We start from the raw sequence: 20411 nt of genomic DNA, 5'->3' as shown, positions 1-20411 counted from the left end.
AATTCATTTATATATATATATATCAAAGAAAGCAGTGGTCTTAGCATGGATTCTTGGGAAACAGTCCTGTCTACCATCCATCAATCTGAAAAACATCCGGTTACTATTGCTTGCTGTTTTGTGTGCTTACGCCAATTTTTTGACAAAGATGACACTGACCCTCTTATTGCATGAACCTCAATTTTGTTAGCAGTCTTTAATGTGGTACTTGGTCAAACGCTTTCTGAAATTCCATATAAACAACATCCCCAGCATTCCTTTCATCAACCAACTCTGTTACTTCATCAAAAAATGCAATTAGTCAAGCATGATCTGCCTTTTACAAATCCTTGCTGGCTCTCCTTAGTTAATTCAAATCTCTCCAAGTGCCTGTTAATTATTTTCCCTGATCATTGTTTCTAAAACATTACCCATCACTGATGTTAAACTGACTGACCTGTAGTTACTGGGAATGTCCTTACACCCTTTCTTGAATAAGGATGGCACATTTGCCATTCTCCAGTCCTCTGGCACCTCCCTCATATCTAAGGAAGTTTGGAAAATTATGGCAAGCCCTTCCATTATCTCAACCCCCACTTCTTTTTGGAACCTGGGATGCAAGCCATCTGGACCAGGCAACTTATCCATTCTAAGCATAGCCAGCCTTTACAGTACATCTTTCCTAACAATTTTCACCCCATCCATTACCTCTACTATCTCTGCTTCTACCAATATTTTGTCAGCATCCTCTTCTTTAATAAACACTGATATAAAGTATGCTCACTTTTCCCTGCGCCTCTGAACATATATCACCCTCTTTGTTCCTCAAAGGACCCAGACTCCTCTTACTACCCATTTACTATTTACCTGTCAGTAGATTTTTGTGTTCCCTTTTATGTTAACTGCCATTCTATTCTCATATTCTCTCTTTGCCAGTATTGTTTTCCTCTTCACTTCTCTTAATTTAATGGGTTTGGCTTGATTGTCACTTGAATAATTCAGCTGACATGCATCATACACCCTCTTTTTTTTTGTTTCATCATATTCTCTATGTCCCTCATCATCCAAGGAACCCTGGCTTTAGTTCCCCTGCCTTTCTCTCTTGGCGGAAGGTACCTCGTCTGTACCTGAAACATCTCCTCCTTAAAGATCACTCATTGTTCCATTACAGTTTCTCCTGTCAGTCTTTGGTTCCATTTTACCCTGGCTAGATCCCCTTTTCCAATTTAGAAGTTCTACTTTCAATTGTTGTTTACTCTTCTCCATTACTAATCTAAACCTTATAATACAATGATCACTCTTACCCAAGTGTTCCCCCACAAAGACTTCATCCACTTGGCCCACCTCAGTCCCCAGCACCAGATCCAGCAATGCCTCCTTCTTATTTGGACCGAGACCATACTGGTCAACGACATTCTCTTGAACACATTTCAGAAATTCCTCTCCCTTTACTCTAATATTATCTCAATCAATACTTGGGTAAAGTCTCCCAATATTAACACTCTTATAATTCTGCCACAGATTTGCTCTATCTTTCCCTCTCACTATTTGGAGGCCTATAGAATGTGCCCAGTCGTGTGATCATACCTTTCCTGCTTCTCAACTCTAACCAAATAGATTTTGTCTTTGCCCTTCAAGGACAAGGACATCCTCTTTCCAACACTGCAATGTCTTTTCTAATGCCACCCTACCTCCCTTCCCTATTTTTTCTGAACACTATGTATATATTAAGTGCATGGTCCTCACCATTTTTAACCCATGTTTCCATTATTGCCATTACATCATATTTCCACAAAGCTATTTGCACTTGTAACTCAACAAATTTATTCATCACACTTTGTGCATTTACATACATGCAGTCTAAACCTGTCCTTGTATTCCTTCTTAGTCTGCTCCTATCTAATATGGTACTACTTCCTTCTCAATATTATCCAACACTCTCACTTTGCGCCTTATTCCTCTTTTCTGCTTCTATATACTTGTGCCTATTCCTCTGCCAATTTAGTATAAACCCTCCCCAATCACACTAGTGAACCTGCCCACAAGGACATTGGTCCCAGTCCCGTTGAGGCGCAACACATCCCTTTTGATGAAAGGTCACTGACCTGTAATGGTAACTCTTCTCTCCACTGATATTGCCAGACCTGCTGAATATTTCCAACACTTTGTTTTTATTTCAGATTTTCAGCATCCACAATATTTTGCTTTTATTTTTGCATTTCTACTCTTTGCTGTTCTCTCCAGTGTAGTCCTTGCCCATTGTTGCCACAGTCTGGACTGCACTCCTTCAAGCTGTCATCATTCCCAGCAATCTACTATGCTGAGTACCTATTTGAGAGTAGCACATACCCCACGACTCTTGCCTCTTCCTACTCATTCGGATGGCCACCCATCTACTATCTGTGGGGTGACCAGCCCCTGGAAAGTATGATCCAGGAAACTCTCAGGCTCTCTGATGTTCCGCATTGACTCCAACTGTCCCTCAAGCTTGGAAATCCTGAGCTCACGCTTAAGCTTCCTACACACATGGTCTGTAATAAGTTCCCAAATGCGTCAGGAACAGGTCTCAGCTGCCCATCCATGATGTAAAAAATCTTTATTCCCTTTTTTAGAATCTAGTTGCTACCTTTTTAAACTATTAATTTTAAATGCCTCTAGACCTGCTCTGTGCTAATACTCTTATTAATTCACTTGTTATACTAACCTAACAAATTTTTAATTTCCTGTCTCCTAGTTTGAACGAATGCCCTAGTTTTAAGAGAAATACTCACCAACTAATCAACTGCTTTCCTGTGACATCACACTTGGGTTTTTTTCTTTTTCTTGAATGCTGTCAGTCCCTTCCAATCGCCTCCCCCACACCCGCAGCTCTTTATAACACACTACTGCTCGTCGGCTTGTTCTGCCACTGCTGTTTACATACCGTCGCCAGTCTTGCTCTATTTGCGTTGCTGTCATATCTTTGAATGCAGTTTCCTAATCTACCTCAGCTAACTCACCCCTCATACCTACATTGTGTGCTTTGTTTAGATTTAAGACCCTAGCTTCAATCTTAACTAAATCACTTTCAAAGTCAACATAAAATTCTATCAAATTATGGTCATTCTTCCCTAGTGGCCCCTTTACTATAAGATTATTAGCCTTTTTGCATTGCACATACTAGATCCTAAATAGCCTGTTCCCTGGTTGATTCCTCACCATACCGATCTAGAAACCTACCTTTTATACATTCAAATGAACTGGTCCTCCAAACTATTACTGCAAATTTGGTTTGCCCAGTCCCTATGAAAATGAAACTCGCCTATGCTTACTGTATGCACCTGATTACATACACCTCTAATTTCCTGATTTATACTCTGCACTACACCACTACTATGAGGCGGTCTATAAACTATACACATTTTTTTCTTTTTTGCCCTTTGCTGTTTCTTAGCTGCACCTAAACTGATTCTACTTGGTTTTCTAAACTAAGATCCTTTCTCACTCACACAAAAACAAGAAATGCTGGATTCACTCAGCAGGTCTGGCAGCATCTGTGGAAAGAGAAGCAGAGTTAACGTTTCGGGTCAGTGACCCTTCTTCGGAACTGGCTACCGTCTTTAACTGATCCTTTAAGGAACCTGGTTTATTTAGTTCCCAACTTTGCAATCATGTATCCATAATGGCTATTCAATCAAACCTATTAATTTCTATCGGTGCTATTAATTCATCCAATTTGTTGCAAATGCGTCACATTCCACTAGAGTACCCTTGTAGTGAGTGGCTTGCTCGGCCATTTCAGAAGGCATTTTAAGAGTCGATCACATTGTTCACCAGTAATTCAAAGAAATGAGTCAACTTCAAGTTCTTCAGGAAGTGAATCAGCAGGGTGGAAAGAGGTACATTTTGGGACAGGATCTAGAGACAATTATAAACCACAAACTAATTTAGTGAGTGAAACATCTTCATAAGTATTACAAATCATAAGTGATAGCATTCAAAAACAAAATAACAAGTTGATTCAATAGTGGAAGGATACAGGCTTTGAACATTGTCTAAAATTTTTCACTGAGGTAAATAGGGTGATACAAACTAGCTTTTGAAGAAATCACACTTTATGGCTGTGCATTCCAAATTCAGAAGTTTGCAAGCTTCTCAGCATCGACTCAAGACATCTGGTTTTGATGCATTTACATTGAAATGAATTGACACTTGCATTTTTGTACATAAACTACAAAATAAAATTATAAATACAGAAAAATATAAAACAATGTTAAAAAAAGCACTTGTTATACAAAAAACTGACATTATACAGACTAATTGTTGTCAATTTCTTACTGTACAAAAATAAAATTATTCGATGGTGTTACATGCATTGGTAATCTTGCACCTTCAACTTTATCAAGGTGTAAAATGGTTAAAGGCTTATAAAGATATCTATATTCAGTTAAAATGTTTACGAAGAACTAGGAATGGCAAAGAGGATCTGAAACTAACTAGCAAAGTTATCTTTTGTCTCATCAGGAGACTGGTATTAAACAAAAAAAGGCAAACCGTGCAAGCCTTTAAATTCTGCTGTGGGATAATCAGTACAAACCTTTGCTCAACCTGTTCTGTCTGAAATTCCATCCTCTATTTTACCAGAGGAGTTAACCAGTTTATTTTAAATACATTAATACCTCTGTTACAATAGTGGAACTTGAGATCGTTTGCACATGAATATCGCACTAGGTAACCAAGGCAGTGCACTTTGAAGCAAATATGTAGATACTGAAACTATCATACTGATGTTTGTAGGTATACATTAGCAATATATATTTTAATAGGTGGGATACAAATCCATTTCTGAGATTTATGAATATTTTATCAAAATTGTCAGACTGAAGTTAAATGCCCAACTTCCATTGATTCAATTTACACTTATACTACCAATAATGTTCATCACTATAACAGACTCTACCCAGTGATAAAGATACAGAGTAACAGTTGAGGAGGTATCTGGTTTAGCGTAGTGATTATCTCATTCATTCGTAGTGGATACAAAGGTATGTTCTGAGCTCCAGCTATTGGCCCAAATCAGTCAACAAACAAGTCCCTCCTTGACTGCTAGCCTTTGACGGTGGATCTTATCTTGCTCCATCTCCTCATGACTAGGATGCCAGAGTCTAGCCAATATCCTTTCTATATTCAAGGCATAAACTGTGTGCGCTGGTATCACTTCCCTGTGTACCTACAAAAAAAAACAAACAGTAAATAAATACAAAATGAAGTGACAGATAAATTAGAATATTTCAAATTTAGGAGAACAGATTTCTGATAACCTCAACCCCTGCTTATTTCTAAGTTGTTCCCAAGAGTGGACTTTAAAAATCTTTAAAATTTGCTATCGTTAAAAGCTAAAAAAAAAACAAAGCTGCAACAAAATGTTCAATTATTATGGAACCAGTAGTCACTGCATCTGTTTGTAATTATCTAGAGCTCCTCTTAATGTCATCTCCAGATTAGTTAAGCATTCAAATAAACCTCTCCCTCAACACAATACTGCTCTTAAAAGCCAATGGTACTCATGCCCCCATCTAGGATTTGGAAGAGTTCCCACCGCCACTGAGCTAGTTTTGTTCCACTCAGTCCATCAAATGCCTACAGAACAAAATTCAGGAATATATAAAACTATATGCTTAAAACAATTACACTAAGCTTTTATGTGACCAAAAGTAGCAAAAACAGATTACAGGGAGATAGGAACAAGAGCAGGCCATCAGCCCCTTAGGCCTTTTCCACCATTCAATTAAATCATGGCTAGTATATAGCTCAACTCCATTTACCCACCTTTGATCCACATCCCTTGATGCCCTTACCTAATAAAAATACATCTCAGCCTTGAAAGCTCCAATTGTCCCAGCATCCACAGCCTTTTGGACAGAGTTCCAAATTTCTACCACCCTTTCTCTGAAAAGATGCTTCCTGATTTTGCTCCTAAATGGCCTAGCTCTAATTTTAAGAACATCTCCCCTTGCTCTTAATTCCTCCACCAGTTTCTCCACATCTATCTCATCAAATCCTTTTAATATCTTAAAGACCTCAATCAGCTCTCTGCTCAATCTTCTATATGCAATGAAACACAAGCCACGTTTATGCAACATCTCTTCACAATTTAACCCTCTAAGTCCCAGTATCATTCTGGTAAATCTTCGCTGCACCTCCTCCAAGACCAATTTTTCATTTCCTGAGGTGCGTTGCTCAAGTCTGAACACAGTACCTCAGATGGGGGTCTAAGATTCTATACAACTGAAGTATAACTTCATCTTTGTATTTCAGCCCCCTTTGTATTTCAGCAGAGCGGCACAGTGGCGCAGTGGTTAGCACCGCAGCCTCACAGCTCCAGCGACCTGGGTACTGCCTGTGTGGAGTTTGCAAGTTCTCCCTGTGTCTGCGTGAGCCCCCTCCGGGTGCTCCGGTTTCCTCCCACATGCCAAAAACTTGCAGGTTGATAGGTAAATTGGCCATTATAAATTGCCCCTAGTATAGGTAGGTGGTAGGGAAATATAGGGACAGGTGGGGATGTGGTAGGAATATGGAATTAGTGTAGGATTAGTATAAATGGGTGATTGATGGTCGGCACAGACTCGGTGGGCCGAAGGGCCTGTTTCAGTGCTGTATCTCTAAACTAAACTAAAATAAGGAACCCTGCAGATCAGCTAAACTACAGTCTCTTTCTCAATTAATCTGTCAATGCAAAACTCAATATAATCTGACCACTTGCGAGTGATTCTCAAACATCATTTCATAACAGAGCCAAAATATTTGATAGCCCTGTATCTGACAGTCAACCATAGCTCTTTGGTAAGAAAAATAAGATCACATATTACTTGGAAAATAACAGTCCAAACAGGGTACAGGAGCAAAGGGATCGAGGAGTACAAATACACAAATCACTAAAAACACAAGAACATAATATAAACATAAGAAATATGTTATGAAAGTGCTTCCGTTTTAAAAGAAATTTGAGGACCTGTGTTAAAACTGAAAAGATTCCATGGATGTGTTTTTTTTTTGACCAAGTTCACCAAAATGACACTTGAGATGTTGTTTGAAAACCACCTGTGCTGGAAACCACCTGTGATTTGGGCTCAGTATTTGGTGACTTAGGGGAAAATGGTTACAGAGAAGCCACGTGTCAAGGTTGATGAAGGCCAACTCTCTGTTTTGGGCTTGGACATTGTTTTCAGTTTAGCTGGGGTGTGAATTGTTTGAAGACAGTTGCTGTTTTCCTGCCAAGGAAAAAGGAAACCACCCAGCCCATCTCCTTCTTTACCTCTTTGAAGAAATCCTGCAAAAATCCAGTGTGGGATAGCTAAAATCCCTGGTGTTGATAGTCTCTGAGAAGCTGCAAAAAATCCTGCGATTCAAGTGTGCGCTAGCGGAAAAACTCTGATGCCACCTTTCTCCTGGAAAGCCTACTGGAATAATTCTCAATGTCTCCAGAACGGGCTGCTTCTAAAACAATCCCAGTCATCTGTCTCCGTATACCCAAATGCCAGACCAAAAAAAGGGACAACTGACTTCCTTCTATAGCTTCTTTTTCTCAAGAATTTGCAAGTATTTGGCCAAAGTAGTTTTTGTAGCAGACTTCTGCAGAGAGAATTTGTACTGTTCCAGTGCATGTATGTGAGTGTAATTGGGGAATTTATAGAGGGAACTTTCATATTTCAATGTGTGTGTTAATGCTTTGCATCATTACTTGTTAAGACTTGTTTTGAAATGAACTGATAATTTTGTTCTGATGAAAGGGTACTGACTTGGAACGTTAACTTTGCTTCTCTCTCCACCGATGGTGCCAGACCTGCTGAGTATTTCCAGTATTTTTTGGTTTTATTTCAGATTTCCAGCATCTGCAGTATTATGCTTTTATGATAATTTTGTGTTTATTAAAGAAACCTGGTTTGTTTATTGTTTTCAGTGATTAAAAAAAATGTATGCTAACCAGGTAAACATTTAAATATAAACACAAGAAATGCTGGAACCACTCAGTAGGTCTGGCAGCATCTGTGGTTTCCACAGATGCTGCCAGACCTGCTGAGTGGTTCCAGCATTTCTTGTGTTTATTTCAGATTTCCAGCATCCGCAGTATTTTGCTTTTATTTTAACATTTAAATATAACCTGTGGAGATGTGGAACTAGAAAAGACAGCTCATTCCTCCTGCCTCGGGCGTAACAAATGGCAACACAAGTTTTTAAGGCCATTAAGAAAGCAAACCAAGCATGAGCCTTTATTTCTAGAGGGACAGAATTGAAAATTAAAACAGTTATGCAAAACTGTATCGGACCTTGGTTAGACCACATTTGGAGTACCGTATACACTGCTGGTTGCTTTTCTTTGGAGCCTTGAACTTCAATGTCAGAAACTGTGTGTTCAAAATCATGAATTTCCAGGACTGCAATTCTCCACAGCTCATTGCTACAATGGTTTTGAAGACAGCTCACTCTTTGTATTACTAATGAGACTAAAAATAGCCCATAAATCAAACTAGTTACTTGTAAGCAAATGGTGAATTGAGATAGAATTGTGAATAGTTATTTACAAATGATCATTGATCAAGTCTGTGAATTAACATCCTTTTAATAATGCCAACATGCTTTCCGCACGTGTTTCTAGGAGGAAACTAATATCAGATTTCTGAATTCAGCTTAAGTTATGCAATATGCCTCCTGCAATGCAAGCTGTTGGACATTCTAAAATATTGCTAATGCATATGGAACACTGAGCATGGGTCCAATTAAAGAGTTTAGTGAATTGATGTAATTGTATGACATGCTAGAGGTGTGCAAAGGAAACCTGACGTGAGCCCGAGTTCCGGACCCAGAAGTCCGACCCAGACACATGTCGTCGGGGTCGGGTCGGGTGGCAGGCCTTTACATCAATACATGGGTAAAGGCCTGCTACCCAACCTGACCCCAACGGGATCCGCCGGCATGTGTCGGGTTCGGGTTGGGCTTCTGGGTCCAGCATTCAGACTCGGGTTGGGTTTCCTTTGCACACCTCTATGACATACCTATTGTCATGCTCGGCCCCCATCTGCCAAGAATGAGGCACATGAATTTTGTCATGAACATTGATTGTTAAACTGTTACTGGAGTGAAGAAAGGACTTGTTAAACAGATCAGCTGTGACTGGAAAAGATATTTGCATATTAACAGACAGTGTTTGGAAGGATAAAGCAGCCATTCCCTGACACATTCAACCTACAATGGACTTTTGATCACCAGACGTTGAAGGTGGGGGAGCTTGCATTCCAGATTGACTGCTAAGATGGCCGAATGCACTAACGGACATGGTCAAACCAGCAAGTCACATGACTAATCTGCTGGGCAACCTGAGTTTTTTGAGTTTGGGCAGAAAGTCTGTTTGCTCCTGGACTGAGAAGATCTCTCTCCTGTCTGCTCCCATCTCTTTCTCACAAGCCTCTGAATGCACTGAAGACACATGAACCCCAAGAGAGAAAAGTCTCCTACAGAAAACAAAGTTTAAGAATAATACTAGGGCCCAAAAAAAAGCAAGATTTATCTACAATCAAGGACTGTACAGTGAGCTCGAAGAACTGTAACAACAACTCTTCAGATATTGCCTCAAACCTTTCCACTTTACTTCTTCCAGTCTGTTGTCATGGTTGTGTTGTTTTTTTTCTCTCCAGGGAATATGCGGTTTGCCTTTAAGGCTTGCAAAGGATCAGTATTACTTTCAGAACCAGCAAGCCTCAGGAGTTATAGGAAGGTGCATTTTCGTTACCTTGGATACAGCCATTTTGAGAATGGTGCATTCTCGTTACCATAGGTACAGCCACTAGGAGTGAGCATCATGCAGTACATTTGTTACAATTCAATTTTGAACTGGCTTTTTAGTTGAAGACAGTTTAATCTAAGAGAGGTCAGACATAGACAGACAACTGTGGCATCGAGCACCTGAAAAAAGCTCTCAGCCATTTAAACTGCAGTAATAGGATTTTTGTCTGTTTAATTATTATCTCTCAAAATTCTAAAAAGTCAAGCCAAAATGGAGATCTCTGGTAATTTAAACTGAAGGAAGGGAAGTTAGACCGTGACAATCTTTTATCCGTCAAGTGTTCGCAAGTTATTAATTGCTGAAATTCATCACTGAAAGAAGCATTACTTACTGCTGGTTAGACAATGGACTGTTCTACTGTGGAAGAACCTTTTTTCCCCATCGGATGGTTGTGAGGACTTCAAGCAACATTGGACTGTAAATTTGTAAGGACTCTAGTTTTTTCTATTTTAAATGTTGTTTATATCTTCACAGTGTTTAAGAATTTAGTTTTTTTTAATTAAACAGTTAATTTGTTGATTTAAAAACACCTGGTTTGGTAAGCCTCATTCAGGGGTTAATAGATGATACAATTTGGCTGGGCCTTTCTTTAATTTGGAAAGTTTTAAATTATATGTTAGGTGATTTGTGGAGCAACAGGATTGAATTAACAGTGCGTTTCTCCCACCACAATCAGAATTGTATATTTTGATTGGGGGCTTTGATTGGAGCGGTCGGTCATAACACTGTTCTGACTCTATTTGCATGTGTGTATCGCGCATGCATGCTAGCGTGGGTGCGTCGTGTAAATTGAATTAGTTTAAGTTGCTTACTAAGAGGGTTCTAAACTTTTGGCAATAGGCTTCGTATCTGGCAACAGGGAACGAGTTCCTCAACCTTAGAGGAATTAAAAACTCTCGCCCACTCTCAATAAAGACCAATGCAGAGGAGCAGCGGGTCCAGAGATCCCGGCAAGCGGCCATTCTGGCTGATCAGTCTGCTTTAATTTATAAGTCAGTTTCCCAGGGGAGAACCTTTCCTAGTCACCCCCACAAATCCGAAAGGGACAAAGCAGGGGGGGGGGGGGGGGGGGGGGGAAGGTGATAGGAGCCTAAGCAGTACTGGTAGAGAAAGGAAAGCAGGAGACACAGGGGACCCTCCTGTAGCCAAAAAGGAAGGTGCTGTGAGCAAGAGTGAGACCTGGAGACCTGTGCGCTTCCACTGTAATAAAGCAGGGCATTTAAAAGCTGACTGCTGAAAACTAAAGGGAAAGCCGGTAGATTTAATCAGGTTTGTGTCTGAAGGCAAAGTAACCCCATTTCCCTCGAGTGGGGCAAGCAAGCCCATAGTAATTCTCAGTGACACACGGACTACTAGATCCCCTTTACCTGGAAAAGGCCTGACCTTCCCCCACCCCCCTCCCCCAGAGAGTGCAGTGAACACCAGAATGGCAGTGAATGGTATTGGAGGGCAGTGTATGCCTTTACCTGAACCTGGGGTGCGACCTAGTTTCAGGACTGGCAACCGTAGCGATTGTCCCTAGTTTGCCTCTGGACACAGTTGACCTGCTCCTCGGTAATGAAAGGGAGTGAAGGTGGTAGCCCCCCAGAAGAGAGAGAAAGACTGCAGGAGGTCAGAGCGACAGGGCAGTGGCAGGAGACTGTCCCCTGCAGTTTCCCTGAATGTGTAGTGGGTCAGGCCATGATCAAACCAGCTCCCCCAGAGGAGACTGCATTGGCACTGCAGGCAGATGACCATGAGGTCTGCCTGTCCAAGATGTTCTTTGGAAAGTTATGAGACCCAGGGAATGAATTAAATGGATTTTCCCTGGCTGAGGCTCAGCTAGTTAACCCAGTATTGTGAGAGTTAGCACAGGCGGCCCAGAGTGAAAGTGAAGCAGAGGGTGTCCTTGATTGCTACTGATGAGGAAATAGAGTTCTCCTCACAGACCTGAGAGCAAGGAGTGGGCAGTAGTTCTCCAGTTAGTGGTGCCGCAGAGGTAACAGAGAGAAATACTAAGGACGGCCCATGAGATTACAGTGCTGTAGATGCCGGTGTATGAAAGACCAAAGCCCGCATAAGACAGCAGTTTGACTGGCCAAAACTTCACAAAGATGTGGTGGAGTACTGCAGGAGTTGCCACATGTGCCATGTTGAGGGGGGAAACCCCAACCTGCAGTGAAACCTGCACACCCAAGTCCTGTACTGGTGTTAGGAGGATCCTCCAGCAGAGGGCTGGTAAACTGTAAAGGACCCCCACCAAGAACAAAAAAAGGACAGGCTGGCAAAAGGTTAGACAGGGAAGGGAAACAAGTGACCAAGAGGGCAGGTTAAAGGAAGTCCAGGAGGAATCCTGGATGAAAATCCCTACTGTCTGGTAGCCAACCTCATAAAATGTGAAAAGTTAGATCCCACATCGTATGTGAATGCAGACACAAGAAGCACCCCACCAGAGTTGCTAACTGCATTTACAGGAACCTGCGGAGACAAAGACAGACCTCTGGGGGAAGGGAACTGTGAGGGCGATGCCTCACCTAGTCGAAGTGCCATGGGGGAGTGCAGTAGAGTCTGCACGAATACCTGCAGGCAGGTGTGTCCTCTGGGACAAAGGGGAGATTAGCCTTCCCCACAGTCAGAACCAAAGAAAACCACCCATCCCCCAAAGTCAAAAGCCTTTGCATGACTCAGCAAAGCACTGAAAGAGTTTTCAGGATAGACCTGCACACTGCTGACTCTCCTGAGAAAAAAAATTCCAACTTCGGGCTAATTAAATCTATACCCCCCCCACAACACCTTTTCAGACCTCAACAGGAACAAAGACAGCCATGGAAATGGGAAAATGGAAGAGAAACTTCCCAAATAAAAAGAACCTAATGTTTATTGGGATTGCAAAAAGGGGGCAATTAAACTAGTACTGGCACAAGGAATACAGGCTGTCATAAGTTTTAGGATTTATGAATGAATGGGAATGAATGAGCAAAATGCATTTTTTTCCTGGAACTTACATATTTCCCTCAACACTCTTAATGAAATGCACCTTTTCTCAAATTGCATTTGATTCCGCTGGGTGTGGAGGCGTCATGCTAGGCCCCCCATCTGCCAAGAATGAGGCACATTAATCTTTTCATGAACATTAATTTTTTAATTTTTACTGGAGTGAAGAAAGGACTTGTTAAACAGATCAGCTGTGGCTGGAAAAGACATTTGCATATTAATGGACAGTGTTTGGAAGGACAAAGCAGCCATTCCCTGACATATTCAACCCACAATGGTCTTTTGATCGCCAGACGTCGAAGGTGGGGAAGCTCGCATTCCAGGTTGACTACTAAGATGGCTGAATACACAAATGGACATGGTCAAACCAGCTAGTCACATGACTAACCTGCTGGGCAACCTGAGTTTCTTGAATTTGAACAGTTTAGGCAGAAAGTCTATTTGCTCCTGGACGGAGATCTCTCTCCTGTCTGCTCCCATCTCTTTCTCACAAGCCTCTGAATACATTGAAGACACATGAGCCCCAAGAGAGAAAAGTCTCCTACAGCAAACAGGGCTTAAGAAGAATACTGGGCCCCAACAAAAAGCAAGATCTACCTACAATCAAGGACTCTACAGTGAACTCGAAGAACCGTAACTCTTCAGATATTGTCTCAAACATTTCCACTTTATGTTTCTTCTGCTCGTGTGGACCGCGTATGCATGCTAGCGTGGGTTCATTGTGTATCTGTAGGCGTCAACCGAATTAGAGCTTAAGTTTAATAAATTTCAGCTTTTCTTCTTTAAACCTAAGAAAGCCTGTTTGTGCTGTTATCTTTGCCTTATAATTGGAAAGCAGTGAACGAGGATTCACCAAGGAGGAGCTAAAACACGGTTTGTTTAAAATTAAACCCTGTTACAGTAAGACCAGGTCAAGGCTGAAAGGGAACCCTAGACCTCTTTCTCACCTGGTCGTAACACTATAAACAGAGACAGCCTAACTCCCCCAAAAAAGAGGTGCAATTCTTACAGTGGGACACTGATTGTACAGCTCTGTGGAACCACTTTATGGCACTTGTGAAATCGGATTTCTCATTTAGCCAGCCCAACTATGTCTGCAAATGGTTTAAGTACAACAAAACTATTTGTTCCCTCACACCACTCCCCCACCCCCATCGAGAACTTATAGAAGAGTTCCTTCTCCTTCTTCCTTCTCCCCGATGTGGTTCAGAACACTGTAGTTCAACTCTGTTTAAGTATTGTGCGTCAAATTATCTGTGCTGTTTATAAGTACTCAGGCATGAATCCATCAGCTCTTGGCTGCTTCAGTTCTCTCAACCCACAAAACATCTTTAACTGAACATGCTTAATATTCCATGTGTTAGCAATATTTCAGGGTGTTCAGCAGCTTGCACTCCAGGAATCATCTAGCACAGCACAGTAGCAGATCATGCTCATTGCTCTCACAGTAATACTGAAATGTATACAACTTTTTCATTCATGGGAAAATGCCAGCATTTATTGCAACTCTCCAACTGCCCTTGGTGGTGGCGAACCGCTGCAGTCTGTGTGGTATAGTTACATCCACAGTGCCTTTAGGTAAGGAGTTCCAGGATTTTGACCAGTGATGAAGAAGAGACAGCAATATATTTCCAAGTCAGGATGGTGTGGAACCTGGAGATGGTGGTATTCCCATGCGCCTGCTGCCATTGTCCTTTTGCCAGGAAAGTTCGCAGGTTTGGAAGGCGTGGTCAAAGAAGCCTTAGCAAGTTGATGCTGTGCATCTTGTAGATGGTACACACTGCAGCCATGGTATATTGCTGGTGCAGAGAGTGAATGTTTAAGGTGGTGGAAGAGATGCCAACTAAGTGGACTCCTTTGCCCTGGATGGTGTCAAACTTCTTGAGTGTTGTTGGAGCTGCACTCATCCAGGCAAGGGGAGAGTATTTCATCACATTCATCCTTGTGAATCAGGCAGTAAATTCCCAGTTGCAGAATTCTCAGCCTCTGACCTGCTCTTGGAGCCACTGTATCTAAAGCGGCTGGTCCAGTTAAGTTTCTAATCAATGGCGACCTCCAGGATGTTGATGGTGGGGAAAATAGCAATAATAATGCCGGTGAATGTCACACGGAGGTGGTTAGATTCTATCTTGTTGGAATGGTCACTGCCATTGTATGGCAAGAATGTTTCTTGCCAATTATCAGATCAAGCCTGAATTTAGGTCAAGCCTTGCAGTATGTGGGCATGGACTGCTTTATTATTTGAGGCGTTCTGAATGGAACTGAACACTGTACAATCATCAGTGAGCAGGTTCTAGATAAATGCCCCTTGATAGCACTGTTGATGATACCTTTCATCACTTTGCTGATGACAGAGTAAACTGATGGGGAGGTAATTGGCCGATTGAACTGGCCCCGTTTTTTGTGCACAGGACATACCTGGGCAATTTTCCACTTTGTCTGGTAGATACCAGTACTGTAGCTGTACCATGGCTTGGCTAGGGGCCACAGTTCTGGAGCAAAAGTCTTCAGCAATGCTGCTGGATGTCAGGGCCCATCACCTTTGTTGTAACCAGTGTTTTCAGCCATTTCTTGATATCATGTGGCGTGAATCGAATTGGCTGAACACTTGCATCTGTGATGGTGGGGACCTCATGGGAGGCAGAGATGGATCATCCATTTGGCACTTCTGGCTAAAGATGGCTGCAAACGCATCAGTCTCGTCTTTTGCACTGACGTGCTGGGCTCCCACATCATTGAGGACGGGGAAGTTTTTGGAACCTCTTCCTCCCGTTAGTTGTTTAATTGTTCACCATTCACGATGGGATGTGGCAGGACTACAGAGTTTTGATCTGATTTGTTGGTTGTAGAATCGCTTAGCTCTATGGCATGCTGCTTCTACTCTTTACCATGCAGGTAGTCCTGTGTTGTAGCTTCACCAGATTGGTAATTCATCTTTGAGGTACACCTGATAGAGCATGTCAGTAGCACTTTGACGTTCCTCATTGAACTAGGGTTGATCCCCTGGCTTGATGGTAATGGTAGAGTGAAGGATATGCTGGGCCAGGAGGTTAGATATTGTGGTGGAATGCAATTCTGCTGCTGCTGGTGGCCCACAGTGCCTCATGGATGCCCTGTTTTGAGCTGCTAAATCTGTTCTGAATCTTTCCCATTTAGCAGTGATAGTGCCATACAACACGATGGAGGATGTCCTCAATGTGAAAGATTGTGGTGGGCCCTTCTATCAATACTGTCATGGATAGATGTACCTGTGACAAGTAGATTGGTAAGAATGAGATTTTTCCCTCTTGTTCGTTCTCTCACCACCTGTTGCAAGACTAGTCTGCCAGTAAGGTCCTCCAGGAGCTGGCCAGCTCAGTTAACAGTGGTGCTACCGAGCCACTTGGTGACAGTCATTGAAGTCCCCCACCCAGAGTACATTTTCTGCCCTTGCTACCCTCAGTACTTCTTCCAAGTGGTGTTCAACATGGAGGGGTACTGATTGTGGGGAGCAGTAATCAGCAGAACGTTTCCTTGGCCATGTTTAACCTGATGCCATGAAACCTCATGGAGTCCAGAGTCAATGCTGACGACTTTCAGGGCCACTCCCTCCCGACTGTATACCACTATGCCATCATCTCTGGTGGGTCCGTCCTGCCAGTGGGGCAGTAACAGCAGGGTCGGTGTTGGAGCAGTCTGCAATATTGGCTAAAAGGTATGATTCTGTGAGGCTGTTGCTTGACTAGTCTGTGTGACAGTTCTCTCAATTTTACACAAGGCTCCAGACATTAGTGAGGAAGACTGGGCTGGATATGATTTTGTCGTGTCCAGCGCCTAGGTCGATGCTAGGTAGTCCAAAAGGTTTTTATTCCTATTAGACCTTCTCATCAACAGTTTGATTCAACTGAGCAGCTTATTAGGCCACTTCAGAGGGCAGTTAAGAGGGTCTGGAGTCACATAAGCCAAACCAGGTAAGGACAGCAGATTTCCCTCCCTTAAGGACATTTGTGAACCAGATGGGATTTTACAACAATCGGGTAGTTTCATAGCCACATTACTGATATTATTTTTGTATTGCAGATTTATATAATTAACTGAGTTAAACTCCTTAGCTTCCCCCTGAACTCATAGCTTCAGATCATCTAATCCAGAGGCCTGGGTTATAGTCCAGTAACTATAATCACTATGTTAACATACCCCTTGTCCTGAAGAGTCTATTTAGGTCTATCTAGCCTGTTCTAAAGTTCTACAATTTATCCCCAATATCCCTTAGTTGTCATCTACCTGTTTTTCAGAGTTGTTAGGATTTAAGACTGAAGCCACAATCTCTTCAGCTGTCTGCATCTTGCTACTAGGGCATAGCACCTGAACCATGATATCAGCTTGTGATGTTTCCCCCATTACTTAATTCTGTTAATTTCCTGAAATGCAGCATCAATGGCTAAGGGTGAATCAGTTTTACTGTTTTTTGCTACTACATGTTATTAGCAAATGCTGCATTGAGTGCTTCTCCCAGCATTTCTCAATGGCAAAAGCTTTGATGTTATTACAACAATCAACACTTGTTTTTTATATATATTGTATATACTATTACAATCAAAGCAGGAGGAGTGCACAGTTTATGCTAGTTCCACTTCCCCACGGGTCACAACATATATTTAATTTTTTTCCCCACTTACCAATATGGTCAATCATAGACACTATTTTTAATCCCAGAATAAAACACACCAACCAGGTTTCTTTAAAAAAAGAAATGATCAGATTATAAAAGTCTTAACCAGTAATGAAGTAAAGCATAAACACACAGATTGAAATATTAAAGTTCCCTTTTTACCTGAGCCCCTCACGCTCTCACTCACACACACACACGTTAACTGGAAAAATAAAGGAATTTGCATTTTCAAGCTCTATTAAACAAAACAGACAAAAACTATTTGGGTTAAATACTTGTTAATTCTTGAAGAAGAAAGATATGGAAAGGTATCCTTTGTTTTGATTTGTCACCTCAAATGCGTACAGACGGCTGACACTGGAATCTTTCTAGAACAGTTCTTTTCAGGCAACGTTGAAGATCAGTTTGGGTAGGCTTCCAGGAGGTTTCAGACACAAGCCTTACGGATGGAATTGAACCACAGTTTCAGTCTGCTTCTTATACTTGCTTTTCAGCTTCTTGAGAGATGGCAAACTGGCAGACCTTTTATAAACTGCTGGAGCAGACTGAGTTGGGGTGATTTGTTCTTCTTGGTAAGTTTTCTCCAACTCCTTTTTTTAAACACTGTTCATCCCCAACTGTCACTTCTCTGTAAACATCTGCTCCAAGTCAAAAACAACCCCTGCTGGGTAATTATTTGAAAATAGGTGCCTTCCAGTAACTGTTTGTTTTCAAAGCCAGACCTCTGTGACCCTGGTTAAAAACCCATCAATGGAGTCTTTTTCAGTTTTCAAACACAAATTCTCAAAATTTAACAAAAAAAGGAAGCACTTGCAACAATACACATACACAGATAAGAAAAAAAGCAAAGAAAGACTGCATTTACATAGTGCCTTTCATGACCTTAGAACATTTGAAGTATTATAATGTAGTAATGAACTCAGGCACAAAAACGTTTTGAGTTTGCCTCTGTACTGCCAGTCTCAGAGTCCAGATCTAGCCTAAGGTAAGACATAATTATCTCCAGTTAGAACACTGGGAAGAACAAAACTACCTTTGGCATCCGCACCAAGCTCTCTCCACTTGGCACCAATTCCATTCCACTCCATTCACAATTTCAGAGTGTTTCCACAAACTCAGCAACCTATTCAACCCCAAGTTGTGTTTCTGATCAGTTATCCTCTCCATCACAAAACCACCTCCTTCCACTCCAACGTTTCACCCACTTTCACTCATCTGCTGCTCAGAGCTTCATCTTTGTCTTTGCCATTTCCAGGTTTGGCGATGCCAGTGCATTCCTGGTCAGCCTTCCATCCTCCATAAACTGCAGCTCCTGCAAAACTCTGTTGCCTGTATCCTATTAAGTATGGTCCCACTCATTACCCAAACTTGCTTTCTACTCCCATAATGACACAGATTAAGTATCTTCTTCATGTCTAAAATCCCTTCATGACCTTGCACTTCCAGCCATACAACCCCTAGACAACTCTGGGCTCTTCTGATTTCCACCTACCCCACTCGCACCCCCCCATCCCCCACCACCACTGGAAACCAAACTGTCTGTTTTTAAGGGTCTATGTTCTGGAATTTCATCCTGAACTCTCCATCGCCCTCTCCCAAACCCTCCTTCAAGCTCACCTCTTTCACCAAGTTTTTGGTCACTGGGCCCAATATCATCTACTTGAGAGAGGAGAATTGAGAAGTTATCTCAGTGAGAAACTTGGTGATACTTGGGTGGGCAGTACAGAACAAGGATCTTAAAAGAGAAATGCAATGGGTGGAACAAGGTGAGATGCTCAAAAGGAGAAGTCACTAAAGGATGTAGGGAGACAGATCAATTTGCAATTTAAAGATAGGGCTACACAACCATCATGGTGGTTTGAGCAGGACAAGCATTAGAAATTACAGGCAGGCAAGGAAGCTTCAATAAGGAGAAAAGTGTCATCACCCCACCGCATCTCCGTCAAGGCCATGATGCTGATGTGATCATCTACAATAAGCTCACAGGTGCTGAGGCTCTTATTTACAAGTGAGCATACATTCTGAGGGAAATGATGAGAGGGGCGATGATAGACAGTCCACTGGTAGAGTCCAAAGAGTGAGAGCTGGGAGCGATGGCAGGGATGGGAAGGAGGCTAACCAGATTAGCCCCCAGCAGGTGCACAGGGTGGGAACAGCTGGGAGAGAATAGAATGGGGTAATTGGGATTGCTGCTTGTTAGGAGACACACAGAGGAAAGCTGTAGGATAAATTAAGAGGGAGTCAATTCTGGGAGCATGGTAGGAGAGACGATGAGTACTGAAGAATAAGGGCTTTTGAAGGTACAGAACCTAAAGAAAGAGAAAATAAATGATGCATGATGTCAGAAACAAAGAGAAAGGAGGAAGGAGAGAGAGAAAAAAGGGGGCATAGAAGTGATGGACTCAGGTCCAGGGCAGCAGCCAAAACATGCATCTGAATGGACACTTGATAACTAAGTTACATGGACATGGTTACTGTCAATGAACAAATTAATGGCCAGGTGTCGAGATGGGTGATAAGTGCGATGGCAGTACATTGAGTATGAATTCCATTAGTTTAAATATTTCCTGAGGCAATATTGAAAGAGCTGTTGCTGGTGACTAGACTCCCACATGGAAATAAGTCAATCACTGGTGCCTATGGATGGCCCCTCAGGAATCACAGTTGAAGAATATAAAAGTTGCAGAAGCAGAACTCCACTGTTTCAACCATCAACAGTCAAATGCTGGTAGGTCAAAGCAGCACTGGGAAGTCACTATTAGGAATACCAGCTGTTGCGTCAGCCAGTTAAGCAAAAGGCTATTGGGGTGGTATTACAGAAGAAACCAAGCGCAGTGTCCCTAACTAGATTTAAATTGATTTGGGATGCTGAAACTGACCCCAGTAAGCATGAATTTATATATATTTTTTGTTAACATTCAAAAGGTAAAGTTGGGTCTTCCCCACTCACGAGTCAAATTCTACTGCAGATAATTTCATAATATCCCC

The 20411-nt window shown here is 42.0% G+C and overlaps 1 protein-coding gene across 2 annotated transcripts in view; it reads right to left on the bottom strand.

Moving 5' to 3' along the window:
• Window positions 1-241: 241 nt before the first annotated feature.
• LOC137373049 (transcriptional adapter 1-like) overlaps window positions 242-20411 on the bottom strand; it is a 65267-nt gene continuing 45097 nt past the window's right edge. The window contains exon 7 of one of the 2 annotated variants that reach the window (XM_068037811.1): window positions 242-5188. In XM_068037811.1, coding sequence (XP_067893912.1) covers window positions 5039-5188 — 150 coding nt within the window. In that variant the 3' untranslated portion in view covers window positions 242-5038. The remainder of the gene's footprint in view (window positions 5189-20411) is intronic. The other variant, XM_068037810.1, reaches the window with a different exon arrangement.

This window comes from Heterodontus francisci, chromosome 8, assembly GCF_036365525.1.
Source record: "Heterodontus francisci isolate sHetFra1 chromosome 8, sHetFra1.hap1, whole genome shotgun sequence".
Taxonomy (NCBI): Eukaryota; Metazoa; Chordata; class Chondrichthyes; order Heterodontiformes; family Heterodontidae; genus Heterodontus; species Heterodontus francisci.
This window is presented reverse-complemented; position numbering and strand designations above follow the sequence as displayed.